General features: G+C 43.9%; 1 protein-coding gene across 8 annotated transcripts in view; it reads left to right on the top strand.

Annotated features, from left to right (window-relative positions):
• Positions 1 to 14,164, top strand: part of WBP1L (WW domain binding protein 1 like) — a 60,241-nt gene that overhangs the window by 38,788 nt on the left and 7,289 nt on the right. For 6 of the 8 annotated variants that reach the window (XM_065672149.1, XM_065672155.1, XM_065672151.1 and 3 more), the window contains exon 2: positions 6,184 to 6,286. The exons of 1 other annotated variant lie outside the window; for it this stretch is intronic. In XM_065672149.1, the coding sequence (XP_065528221.1) occupies positions 6,184 to 6,286 (103 nt within the window). Of the gene's footprint in view, positions 1 to 3,386; positions 3,527 to 6,183; positions 6,287 to 14,164 lie in introns of those variants that run through there. One more of the 8 variants, XM_065672154.1, reaches the window with a different exon arrangement.

A 14,164-nucleotide genomic window follows, 5' to 3' on the forward strand; every position in this document is an offset into this window, starting at 1 on the left:
AGTCTTTTATCTGACAGAAATGGGCATCATCTGTATTAGCTTTGTGTTTGCATTCTTGTGAGCTATTGCTGCTGGTCTTGGCTGACCAGCTCTAGTGATAGTCTGATATGTGAGCTTGAGTAAAAGCCAAGTGGTAACTCATTGGGTATCAAATACAGTTTTTTCCGGTTGGCTGTATCAAACATATTGAAGATACTAATAATCACGTCCATTCTGGTACTCCGGGTGCTTAAAGAATATACACGGTTCACATTCTGATTACAAGTTACTCAAGGTACATACTCTAATTCATTTTTCTGAAGATTGTGTCACTTGCTTAAATCCGTCCTGCTTTGTTGTTAGGGGGGCAGATGGGTACTGAAAGCAAAGGTCTGCTGCCTGTGAGTAATGAGATCAGTGAAATAACTAGGTCAGGATTTTTTTCATTGTTGGACAGATGCTTATTACCAAAGTCCCCTGTGAGAGTCACAAAGCCAGGTCTGGAGAGGTCACAGGTTGAGCCTGAGTCCTGTTAAAACCAGTAGCATCTTGCCTTCCAGTGGGTGCCAGTTTGGCAGCCTCCCTCCAGCCTGCTGCTGGGCTTTTCATGGTGTCCCACTGTCTGCAATGCATTATTCAGTTCTGTTATTAATCCCCATCTCTTACAGGTCAAACAGTAATTTGCTACACAGTGCTTTGGCAAATGGTATACCTGAGGTTTGGAGAGAAATTGGAGTAGGTCTAAAGAACTGGCTACCCTAGAAGACAGGAATGGCATATAACCTGCTGTCAGTAAATGCAAATCACATTTGCAGACAAATGTTTTCCAGGATGTCTGGGTATTACCAAGGTTAGGATGAAAAGATACTCTGTCAGGTTGAATGACATACACAGAGGCTGTATAAATGCAAGGTGCTCATATTTAGGGTAATGGAGGCCAGATTTCTGTGGAAAGAGGAGACAGAGCAAAGAGCTAAAATGGTTATTAGATCTCTGTGATATCAGCTACTGCTGGTTTTGGTTACCTGGTTGATGCCAGCTGAGGAGTCATCTTTTGTAGGTGGTTCACTGCCAACTATGTACTTCTGAGCGTGGGCTGTGGTGTTTGTTGCTGCAGTTGCAGATATTAATTTTCAGCTTGGAAAATAGCCACACCGGCCTGGAATTTGCTCATCTTCATCTTCCTCCTTTTCAACATAGCAACAGTGTTCCCAGGTTAACTGCTGGCTTTTGAGAATAGAAAATTATGAAGTGCCTTGATCCTTTTGTTGTAGTGGTACTCCACTGTCCATCAGTTCTCATTCCTTCAGTTTCCTACACTGGTTTCATACACAATAAATCCTAACAAATTTATGGATATTAAACCCAACCATTTAGTACTGAAAACCTTCAGAAAAGTAGGTTGAGGAGGTCTGATTTCATCCTTTCTTGCAGCAAGGTGTAATTCAGGCAACCTACAGACCTCCCTGAATGCCTCCTGTCTTGATCATGCCCTAGATTTTGACCTTTTAATTTGACACGTAGACTTCCAGCAAAGGTCCAATACTAAACTGGAAAGTGGAGAAAATAATTGGCTTTTTTCCCTGGCACTGACGTTAATGTTTGCTGTAGCTTCAGATGTGACAACATGCAGCACTGCCTTGAGTCCTCTTCTACCTACCACTGCTGGGTATTTTAAGGATTATTTGTAAATACACTTGACAGCACGAGTGTGCTCCTGGCAGAGTTGCCAGCATGGTTGTGGGCTTATAACAAATGCCAAATATCAACAAGAAAATAAGTAAATCTTACATTTACTCCAAGTTGCTTTATAAAGTTTATGACAAGTGAAAACTAATCCAGAATGCCACATCTTAAATAGAGGCTTTCCAAATGCACTGAGGTGAGGTCTTCCCAACTCAACCAGTTTCATGAGTCAGAGCCTCTACTGGATTTAACGAATGGCCTCTATTGGACTGGATGGGGAGAGAACACAGACTCGAGGTTTGCAGAGCTTTCTCCTGAAAGCTGCTGGCTTTGGTGTGTGGATCAGGGATGCAGTGTTCCCAGTTTCTTAGATGTGCATTAGCTCTTAGGATGATGCCAAGGAGACCATGATGCACATGAGTACATGTTGCTTTACAGGACAAAGCCACACTCCTGAACTAAGCTGGAAATCTCCCAGGCTTTGCAGGTAGGAGATAACGGATGGCGTGTTCGGGCTTCTTAGTTGCGAAACAGGAATATTCTGTTCTGATGGAGTTGAACAGTTTTTGAGAGCAGACCCATGTAGATACTGCTTAGTAATCCCGTCTGGAGGTGTGTACAGTTAGCTGAACAAACGGTGGTGGGCAGGGGTGTGCTTGCCTGGACAACAAGAAAACAAGACTGTCCTTCAGCAGAGGAGCCTGCACCGGAATGTGGTAGTCACTGGCTATTGGGGAAGAAAGTGCTGTTGGAAAGAAATTCTCCTCCTCCTTTATATAAGACTATCTAACACACACCTCCCCCCCCGACCCCTCTGTAATAGTTCAGTAAAAACTCCATGCTGCTAAGAATGATAAAGATTTAAAATCATGAGTGCTGCTTGCAATGGAAGGTAGAAACAAAGGCAGGTCACTAAATGCTAGTACTCAACTTTCTCCTATAAGACTTTTTTCCCCAGATATATTTTTCTTACCTATAAAACTGCTTGCAGTCCTGTGCCTTGTCCCTACCTGTTGGTGTGAAAGAGGAAATAGTTGCTTTCATAACGCAAGTACTTGTGATATAGTTTCCAGGAGACATTTAGACTATGGATTACTGTATTGCTGATATGTCTTAAGTAGTTACAGTTTTGCAGCATGTGACACAAAGAAGGAATGGGAGAGGGAAGTAGAAATAATACAGAGGTGATGGTACAAAAAGTGCAGGCTGGGGTTTAACCAGGAATCGAATCCTCATGGAAGTGCTTGGTGGTGAGCAGAGGTTTCCTGACAAAAAAATACCATGATCTCTGTATGGATGGCAGTGTGTAACCTCCTTCTTGGCTTGCAAAACGGTGCAAGAAACTGTACAGCTTATTACAGAGATGAGTCTTGACTTACGTTGGGAGAGGAAAGGAGACTGAAATGCTCAATCCAAAGGAGACACCTGTACCATGTTCCAAAACAATGCTCTCTTTGTGCTGGAAGCTTTGCCTAGTGGACTTTTTCCAGTGATTTGTTGCCTTTACGTGTTATCTCTTTCCCTGTGCCGGGTTGAGTAACCTAGCGTTGGAGGTAGCTGTGCTCTGAGCAGGGGTCGGGCCATGTGACCTGCTGGGATCCTTTCCAAACTAAATTATTCCTTGATTCTGTGAAACTGTTTGGAAACAAGGGTGACAGTTCTGGCTCTGACACGTGGCACTGGGTCTGACGGCTCCCTGTTCCCAGAAACCCATTGGTGGCTGGGCTGGCAGAGAGCTGCAGAAAAGCTCTAAGAGCAGTTGCTCCGACTTCGAGGAGTATGGCTGGCACTGCAAGGACTTGAAAACCTGGGACTTTCTGAGCTGTGGGAGCTGAAAGCCAACTGCAAAGACTATTCAAAGGTACAAGTGCTTATATATTAGCAAGGAAGCTAATTTCTCTTGGTCAGTATGTAAAGAAGCTTCAGACAGCAAGATCTGAACTCTGCTTTAGATGGTAAAGCAGGATGTTGCTTGAGACTTATCTCCAAAAGCAGGCAGGAATAACCTGCTGAATAACAACCTAGGTACTGAGGATCTTTTCCACATGCACACCTATCCCCTCATAGACCTGTTTGCCATCTGGGCTAAGAAGAAGCAACCAGGCACATAAGCCTATGGTGTTGTGGAAAGGTCATTTCAGATATAGTGACATTGGCAAGAGGGAGTCAGGAAGCTCAAGGAAAAGGATAATGTGATTAAAGTCTCAGAAATTAAGACTTGTAGAAGTTCTTGAGTGGGGAAAATACAGTGACATTGAAGTTGTTATAGGTTGTTGCTGCCAAAAAACACGGATATGTTCCTTATTGCTACTCTTTGAATCAGACGCCACTGAATGGAGCAAGTTTTGGGGGAGTAAACACAGGTGGTCAAGGACAGATCAGTGCTGTGGTACAAAGTTGTTCCTGAGGTGGGACTCTGTGCTTTCACCACTTCTGCGTGAGTCATTTGCTGGTTCAGCAGGTCGCATTGATCTTTATGTGTCACAACCGCAGGCCTCAGCTGGTCGCTTACTGACTTGTGCATTATCAACAGGATTGCAATTTTGCAATGGGATTTTAATTTCTCAATTCTGTTGCTAGGAGAGCCAAAATCTATGCTGCTCATCGGTTACGTTAACTCTGCAAGGCCAATGAAAATGAGAAGTGCAAATAATAAGAGGAGATCAGAAATAGATGTGTCCTGTTTCTGGTTCTTTTTGCTGACTAACCTTACAACTTTTGGAATGAATAGCATGTCTGAAGCAGAAAATGCTGTGCTGGCTCAACAGTGTCTTGTAAAAGTTGCAGTTAGAGATGGAAACACCTCCTTACCCTATAGGAGAATGTTGTGTCTGCTGTTGGCATGCAGCCTCTCAAGGCAAGAACATAAAATGTTTGCTTTAGCTACCTGTAGTAAAGCAGTTCAACTGGTCTGTCCAGCAAGATATTCTTCTCTCTCTAGAAAAAGGAGGCACATACCCCTCCTGCTTTTTGCCTCTGTGGGTGAGTTCTAAAGAGTGCTGTGTTGGTGCTTTTTAGAGCCGTCCTGTGGAAGGAAGGGAAGCCATGCATTGTGTGCTGACTGATGGTTTCTGAACTGTGCTCTCACCTGATCAAAAACCCTTTCAAAAGGGTTTTCAGAAGTTGGTGTGACTTCTTAGGAGAAAAATGCAGCATGGGATCTTTTCTGTACTATGTACTATGTGAGGGACCCACAGGCCCAGTGTGGGGAGATGCAGCTCTGACCGGGGTGCTGCATGGTGGTGGGGTGCTGGTGCTCTCCCAGATCCCCAAATAGACTGAGTCTTCTTAAGAACTTAGTGCAGGACCCTTCTGCATTGAAACTGCTGCCTTACCTCTCTCATTCAGTGAGGTGGCCCATCGTTTGAGGTGATCTGTGTATTTTGTGCATATGGTGGCTCCATAGAGCTGAGAAGTGTGGCTATGTGCCCTCATAAAAGGACAGTGCAGCTCAGCAAGTGTTCGAGTCCGGTGATGTGTGTTCCTGTAACCTGCTGGTTGGGTTTTGTTGGGCTTTTTGTTTGTTTGTTTTGAAAGGTGTCACTTACACGACTAATTCTTTCAACACATTTTTCAATCTAAACCTTCCCACATTTTCTTTGCCTTACAGTAAATTTTAAGTGAAAGAAAGCAAAAATTTTAGACTTTGTTACAGGTTTGCAGCATCAATGTTTTTTATTAAGATCTCTGTTTCACAAGAAACTGTGTAGTGTAACTTCCAGGTTCCCCCAAGGCCTAAATCCTAGAGGATGTACAAACCACGACCCGTAAAATGCTTTTGTTTTCTTGTGTTTTGTACTTTTTCCCACCCAGATTTTTAGACTAGCAGGAAAACAGAGGCTTTTGTGAAGCAGTGCACTATGTGGGGAGCAAGACCTTGCACAGTGGTCCTTTTCCATCTTAAGTGTCCTGAGGACCTGCTGGGTGATAAAGTACAGCTGATTTGGCCGAGCTCCTGGACTACTTTGCTATTCCAGGAAGAAGTTTTACAGGAATGCTTATCTTATACGAAGCACATGGCTAATTATGAAGGAATCATTTTAGATTGGAATCTTGCAGGAACATACTGCAATTATCAGTTAAATCTAAATGAATCCAAGCAGTCTTTTCTCAAATTATAATGTTCTGTTTATGAATGCATTTCCTCCACTTGGCATTCAGCCCCACTAATGCAGCGATATTGTGTAAAATGTGGAACAAATGACATCTCTTCCTTAAGAGAATGTCTGGCTCCTAGAACGTAGTAACCTTTAATGGGAAAAGGATGATGAGAAAGCAGGGCTGACTTGAATGGTAAAGCAATGTAACTCATGAGTTTGGAGATACAGGGTTTTCTTCTGAATAGTTGTTTGTGATTTTTGGTGATATGTAGCTATTTTTTAACAACTTTATGTATTCTATAGTTTCCCAAGACCATAACTTGTGACTTTTCAAATGCTTGCAGATCATTAAGTGAAAAAATTACATTTACAGAAGATACTGACAAAACATCTTAAAAGTGTGTCTGTTTAATTTTAGGACAAGGAAACCTGCATGGGTGTCAACAATCAAAGTTACATATGTGAAACGGGCCACTGTTGTGGACAATCCCAGTGTTGCAACTACTACTATGAACTCTGGTGTAAGTCCTTCCATTTTGTATGGCTTCCCTTCCTAATCTGCATGGCTCTCATACAAGTCTGGCTTGTGTCCCTTGGGGTTTTATATTCAGCCCTTGTTACGCATCACAATTGCATTTCACTGCAACACAAACTAGAGTTGACCTGACATGGCAAAGGAAATAGGGTCTCTACAGTGGACACTGCATGCTTTTTGAGGAGTAATGGTTCGTCTTGCCAGGTTCATGTCTGGAGATTTGTTTGGTATTCTCACTGATTTGGGCAGTACTGAGGGTACACAAGTAAGGAAACCATGCTTGAGGGAGAAATGCCAATGCACGCTACACTAGAGTTTGAAACACTCAAGCAGAGAATTAATTCAGTATCTTTCAGGTTATTGTTTTAGTTCTTTGCAAGAGTAACAGTTTAAATCTCGTTTATCTTCTTAAAGCTATCCTTTCAAGGTGGGGTGGGGGTAGGACATTTATTCTCCTCGGGATGCATTGTGTTTGGAGCACAGCTCTTTGGACGGAGAGGGTCTTGGGCAAATCTTGCGGGCTAACAGTGGCTGAATACTGTGGGCTGAGAAGAACATACATTGCCCATGGCAACCCCTCTTACCTAATCTTTCCCAAAATCTGGCATTTAAAACTACCGATGTTTCCAGTGAGCGGTTTAGCGGCTATACCTGTTAAATCCATTTAGATGGCAGCAGGTCAGCAATACTCTGGTAAAATTACATGGGAAAAATGGGAAGTTGAGAGGATAGGGAAGTAAGAAATGCTAAATTTTAAAGGCAAACTTTTACATTCGTGCTGCTCTGATGATGTCCTTTCTTGAGGAGGAGCACAAAGGGTTGAATGCTGGTGTTAATGTGCTGTTGTACTGCCAGGAGCTTAGACTGAGAAGGCATCTTTGGAAATGTGGAACTCTGAGCTCTGCACCCCCACATTAGAGAGGCTGGAGAGACTTTCTCACCACATCCAGTAGTATCTTGTAGCTTTTATGCAACTGTGCTATCTACTTAATTCTTCTGCTGTGCCCATAGTTTCACTTTCTCAAAGTATCGTGTGTGGAAATGTATTACACATACCAAGATTGTCACTTAACCTGTATCTAAGGACAGGAATAGTTGAATCCTTTAGCCTAGAGACATATTCTTACTCTTCAAATTAACCAGTGAAGCATGGACTGTGTGGTTATAAACTAAACAGGAATCTAATAGACTCCTGCAAGTCACACTGTGCATCAGACTGCAGTGGCTGGCTGTGTTGATGCTAATGGCAGGATCTGAATGTATTGCAGACCTGCTACAGCAGCTTGATTTTCAGAAGTCTCTAAGCACTTCAAGAAACAATTCATGGCAAGAGGAAAAGGGAGAAGGTTAGGGGGGCAGCTCCAGGGACACTAACAGGCTGAGAGATAGGCACAAATACATGGCTGCCTTGGGCTGCATGGTTCACGTCCTAGCATTGGGCTGCACAGGCAGGGCAGGACAGATGGCTGGAATTTGTTCTATATGGGGCTGCATGGACAAAGCAGAGAGGGGAAGGTCAGACCCAGTTTTGGATTTATGTGGGTGGGAATGTGGAGGAAGATGCACGTATGCAAGGGTTTACAGACTGTGTAGCAAGCAGGGTCTAAATTGAGCAACAGCATGAAGTACAGCTGCACGCTGGAGCTTGTTGCACAGTCGCCATCTTTCTCCCATGGACATCTTGAAAGAGAGGCTTAATTGAATTGGATACAAACAATACAGCCCGAACAATAGCCCCCTGCCATTTTAGTGGAATGATTTTACTTCAGCTATCTTTGTGCTCTCAGTACGGCACGGCCTTTGAGACTTGGCAGTGCCTGGCTGCATCATAAAAGTTCTTGGAAGATAAAACCAGATTTTGTTAGAAAGAAGCAGAATTTTTCAGGCTTCTTTCTAGGGCAAGTACAGAGGTCATGCTGAGATCATGGAACAAACATATTAGTGGCACACACTGCTGGATGGTTCCTCAGGAGGAATGGGTTTCTGCATTGAGATTCATATTCCTTCTGTGTTGCAGAGAGCATCATATACCACACTGCGATGAGAGGAGTAAAGCAAACATGAGACCCGTTCTTCTAGGCTTTCTGCAAACTCAGGCAAATGTCCAACATCATTTTACAATTGGTTAATGTTTTCTAAGCTCGCTTTGCCATTGTGTTAGAAAAAAGCTGCTGGGGTGGGAGGGAGGAGGCACGGGGGAGCGTGTCCTTTAAATGAAAACTCATATTCTAGAGCTTGTGAGCACAGCTGCAGAACTTACCTGCTGCTCCAGTTCTTGAGTATCTTCGGTAGGTACATATGGTGAGGCACTCCAAGACCTTCAAGGTGAATACCAGTGATAGTATATGTAAAATAGTCTTAATATGAGCCGTAAATTGGTGGTGTGGAGTGTAACAGCTTTACATGCTTGGGAATAGATTAGCTTTTAAAAAGTTATTATTAACTTTTGAGTTAATGAACAGTTAACTTAGCAGCACCTTTAAAGTATGGCTTCATGGTTGTTCTGTGTTTTGATTTTAACCAGTGTATGCATGTACTGCAGTAGCTTCTGAGAAGTTTCTGCTCCTCTTGACCTTCTCGGACCGCCAGTGCTTTTGTGTGCCTGAAAACAGACGTTGCTAGAGTTGTTGAATTCAGTCCTGGATTTATTTACCACCACAGCTTTGTGGGGAGAAGAAGCCGAGGAGGGTGGCATTTGAAATGGAAAAGAAAATGTGTTTGTCTTTGCCGGACATGCCTTCTGAAATGTGATCCTGTGGCCACTCTCCGTGGCCACTTGGAGGTTTTTCCTGTAAAAAGGATCTTTTTTCCCAGTTTAAGAATTTGAGGGAAGTTTGTCTTTGAAAACGGCTGATCTCAGCATTTCTAGACAGCATGTTAAGTTTGCAGTAATTACAAACCAGTGCTTGTGGGCAGTGGAATAGGATGCAAAATCAAGGTATTATTTTGTTAAGGGGTGGAGTGTAGGAATGGAGAACATGATATGCCAAGCAGGTGGACGGCCTGTGTTTAAAATTAGATAACAGCCCAGTTCAGATCCCCCACCCCACTCTTGTTAAAAAAAAAAAAAATGAATAGTGCCATGCTGCCAAATAATAAAACTATGTCCGGATTCATATATATGTAGGCCTAATAGCTATATAAAGGTGTATTTACTTCTTAGCTCAAGCTTGGTAACTGGTAACACGAGGGAAAATGTGCAGTATGCTTTTGAATTTTCTTGGAATAGAATCATAAAAAGTAAAAGGGAAGAAGAGGCTTTACTGTTGCTTTTGTATTTGGATGGTGGTTGAGCTGGTTCAACATTTTAGCTTCACAATTTCTTTGGGCTCCCCAGAGAGCTCATGGTCCCCAGGGTGGGGATTGTGGTCTTGGGAGAATGGCAGCAGCACTGGGTTTTGCTTGCTTACAGTTTTCATTCAGGTGTGTTATGATGTGATTGTGATTTACTGGAGTTGCCCAATGTTGACCTTTGTCCAGGCCTGACAGGCATCTACTGCTTAGATATTCCAAAATACCATTTTCCAAAATACAGGAGGAAGGTAATTGGGGAAGAATGCCATTCCTGCATTTTGCAGGTTAAGAATTTAGGCTCAGACATTTGGGATTTTCATAAGTGTATAATTAGGGCTGAAACCCACATCCAGATCTCCTGACATCTGTCCTTGCATGTTTCCTTGCCTCTTAAGGACCAGCATGAAATTGAATGGCTCCAGAGGCTCTGAACACAGCAAGAAAACCTATAGAAAATAGTTTGCATAGTGTGGTTGGAAAAAGGGTACACCATACTTCAGGAATCATGGAACATGGAAAAGGTGGCTGGCCACTGTGTGCAGAAGATCTTAGTTTTAGGATTTTTAAGTTAGAGGGCTTAGCTGGTCTTAAGTCATGTAGGTACTGTACAGCAAACCAGCACTGGCAATGGGTGAGTGTTCAGATGTTGCATGTGCCTATTTTGCTTCATTTTGGCTTCTTCAGCAAAGTAAAAAAGATGTTGATTGTTTGGGCCCTGGTGGAAGGGTTGTACAGGAAAAAAATGTTCTGTTTGCAGACAGCACAGTTGATGTTTTTGCTGATTTTGAACATTTTGCTCATCTCTGCACGCTTCCCCTTGGAATCTCTAGACAGCTCTTTTCCCCAAAAAGCATGCTGCCAGAAAATTCTGGCAGGGATCCGGTTAGTTGCTAAAACTGAAGCAACTGCTGTACCACGTACATGTTCCAGGTCAGCTTCATAATAGGAATTCATTTCCAAAACTTGCTCCAGTCTCCAAAACTCTCAGTCAAACAACACATCAGTCCCAAGTTTTCTTCCTTACTGTGTGTCATCTTATCCTTCAATCCATGTCCTTTTCCAGAGAGGGATTTAGCCTGTTCCTTGCCTTTCACTCAGCCTCCTACATGGTTGCACTTGCTTTCTCTTTAGATGTATCAAACTTCACCTTTGGCTGCTGTTACTCCTCAGCTGGTGCTTCAGCGATAATGCTCCCATGACAAGGCCTAGCTGACAGTATTAGGACAAACAAAACAAATGTCACAACCATGCAGAAACTCATGATAAATAGGGTCACTGAGGGAATTATTTCCTGATTTCCTTGCACATTTTTTAGCCTAATCCAGACATCAAAATCGTCTTGTTTTGATGTGGCTTGGTATAATTCACAAACCCAAAGGAGAAGGCAAGCCATCTTGCATAGCCTGACAGTGCAAAAACTGACTTTTGCCCTGTGTGGCCTGCTTCTATGTGCTCTGTGTTGAGCAGCAAGCAAAGGCAAGAGAGTTTGCTGGCGCCGGTGCACCCCCTGCCTTTTGTACCTCCAGCCCCGCTTCTCACCAGATGCACAGATCTGTTGGTGCAGTGATCTCCAGATCTTGCTTCCAGGTGTTCTGGAAATGGTGTCAGCTGGTTTTCCTCTCCAATCTCTGTTAGACTGCTGTTCAGCATGCATTTTACCAACATAAATGTCTTGGGAGGTGTAAGTCAGCTGGAACTGACTGGACTTGCATCTTCTGAAGCACAGAAACAATTGCTCTTCAAATGCTCCCTCCCCAGAAGAGAGGCCTAAAAGCAGTGCCTGCAGATTTACTGCCTCAAGTTGATTCTTATTGCAAGATAAGCAAAGAATTTTTCTGAAATCTGTCTTTTTCCACCTTATCTCATGGCAGTGTGTGTGCCACATATGCGGGACACTACTCTGAAAACTAGAAACCAGCTGCAGGTAACATCCATCTCCTTTTGTATGAGTTACCAGTCTGGGAGCAAGCAAACAAGCAGAAGTTGGAGATGTTGTTTTCAGCTTTTCTTTTGCCATTGTACTCTACAAATACTTGTAACTTTTTCCTGCAGTGTGATCAGGCTGGGGCTACAGTCCCATTGATTTAAACTGACATAAAGCTGTCATTGAAAGTCATAGTCTTTCTCTTACTGCTGTTGTGTTTGGTAGATGAGTTTCAAACTGCTCTGGTTCCCTCAAACCAGTTCAGACTGCAGCTGCGGCACAAGAAGAGATGGAAGAGGCAGCAGGAGGTATGAAAGAGACAGACAGAAGAGGATCTGTGCTGGATGACAGAGTTAAACTCAATGCATCCAGGTTCTGGTACCAAGTAAATCTCTCTCCTGTTTTTGATGATAGCCACCATTTGGGACACTGCCTTTTAGTCAGTGAAATTGTCCCACTTCTGTTCAGAACCAGCTCTCGTGGAGCCAAAGCTATTACCCATATGCTTGTCAGGCAGACACAAAACCACTTTGCAATATGTTTTGGCTTGCTTTTAGGGGCCTTTCTTCCAGCAGCAGAATGATGGCATTTGCCCAAGTTTACCATGAACTTGAGGGCAAATTTCTCTGTTCCTACCCTTGGAGCGCTCCAGAAGACATTTTCCATTTTGCACAGGATAAAAGGAGTTCCCCTGAACGGGAATGCTGATGGCAACATCCCATTCAGCAAATACAGTCCATCATCAGCCTGAGCATTGCTCCCACCTTTTTCATGTGGAGCGAATGCTCTGGGTTGTTTATTTTTTCTTAAATTATTTTATTCTTAATCATTCTTAAGTTTGAGCAAAGCTCTGGTCAGCATCCCAGGAAGGTTTTTCTTGAAGCTTTTAAGCCTGACATGTTATTTTGCAGCTGGTAGAAAACATCTCTGGTGCATGACCATGTGATAAGGCTCCCTTTCCCAAGGACTCCAAGTGTAGCAGCCTTCTCTTTCTTCGGTATTTCCTCCGCTTGTGGGAGATGGCTTTCCTGGGAGCTAATTCTGTCCCTGGGTATTTCTGCAGCTCCTGTTGTGACTCAGAGCTTGGTGCTCATGTAAAGCTTACAGCTCTGAGCCTGTCCGATGCTGGGTAAGAGGATGATCCTTCCTTTTTTAATGAAAGGTTTTGACGCCCTGGCAGGGAAATCTCTTGGCAAAATTCAGCTCCTTGGCTGGGTCTGATTCACCCCTTGGTTGCATCATTATCCACCCATTAGCATCACCAGTGAATTCGGCAGAAAATACAGCAGTGTTTCTCAGGATTCAGCCTTTTTTGGACTGGAGAGTTGTTTCAGCTTCTGACTCTTCCATAAACCAAGAACCCGCCTGAAATTGCTTTCAAGTCCAGTGATCCCCTGGGGCATGTTTAGCTTCAAACTGGTGCATGACTTCTGTTGATGCTGATCATCAGTGGTTGTTTTTCCAAAGACACTGTTTGCTTTTTGCCTGTCACATTGCCCTCAGGTTGCCATGAGTTTTCAATCTCAGTGGTCACCGCCAACCTGACAGTGAGTAATAGTATCTCTCAATTCAGACATTTAATGGCAAACTTGGATCAAAATGCCCAGTTGTCTCACAGCCTTTCTGCTTTTCCAGTGACTGCAGTGATAGCTTAGCACAATGCAGCTGAAAACCAGCTTGTGTCCATTTGGGAAGGAGGCACACACTGAAGAGCACAGGGAAGGTTTTGGGTGATGGTGAATGCAACTAGAAGCCCATTTTTACTTGGCTTTTAGAGGCTTTTTAATGCCAAACTTCTGGTGCCCTGCTGAGAAGGACTTGGGGGTGCTGGTCGATGAGAAAATGACCATGAGCTGGCAGTGTGTGCTCGCAGCTCAGAAAGCCAACCGTATCCTGGGCTGCATCAAAAGGAGCGTGACCAGCAGGTCGAAAGAGGTGATCCTGCCCCTCTACTCTGCTCTTGTGAGACCTCACCTGGAGTATTGTGTGCAGTTCTGGTGTCCTCAACATAAAAAGGACATGGAACTGCTGGAACAAGCCCAGAGGAGGGCCACGAGGATGATCAGGGGACTGGAGCACCTCCCGTATGAAGACAGGCTGAGGAAGTTGGGGCTGTTCAGCCTGGAGAAGAGAAGGCTGCGTGGAGACCTCATAGCAGCCTTCCAGTACCTGAAGGGGGCCTATAGGGATGCTGGGGAGGGACTCTTTGTCAGGGACTGTAGTGACAGGACAAGGGGTAACAGGTTAAAGCTTAAACAGGGGAAGTTTAGATTGGATATAAGGAGGAAATTCTTTCCTGTTAGGGTGGTGAGGCGCTGGAATGGGTTGCCCAGGGAGGTTGTGAGTGCTCCATCCCTGGCAGTGTTCAAGGCCAGGTTGGATGAAGCCTTGGGTGAGATGATTTAGTGTGAGGTGTCCCTGCCCATGGCAGGGGGGTTGGAACTGGATGATCTTGAGGTCCTTTCCAACCCTAACTATTCTATGATTTTCCACACGAAGCAGAGCCAGTACCTCCTTTCACCACAAGCAAGGTGTTAGCATGTACCACTCCTGTGCTCAGCCTCCACGTTTCCTGCTTGAGTAGTGTTGTCTTTGGGTGAATTTGAAATACCCCTGCCTGCCAAATGAGCCACTGGGTACATGGGC

Source organism: Lathamus discolor, chromosome 3 (assembly GCF_037157495.1).
Source record: "Lathamus discolor isolate bLatDis1 chromosome 3, bLatDis1.hap1, whole genome shotgun sequence".
Classification (NCBI taxonomy): Eukaryota; Metazoa; Chordata; class Aves; order Psittaciformes; family Psittacidae; genus Lathamus; species Lathamus discolor.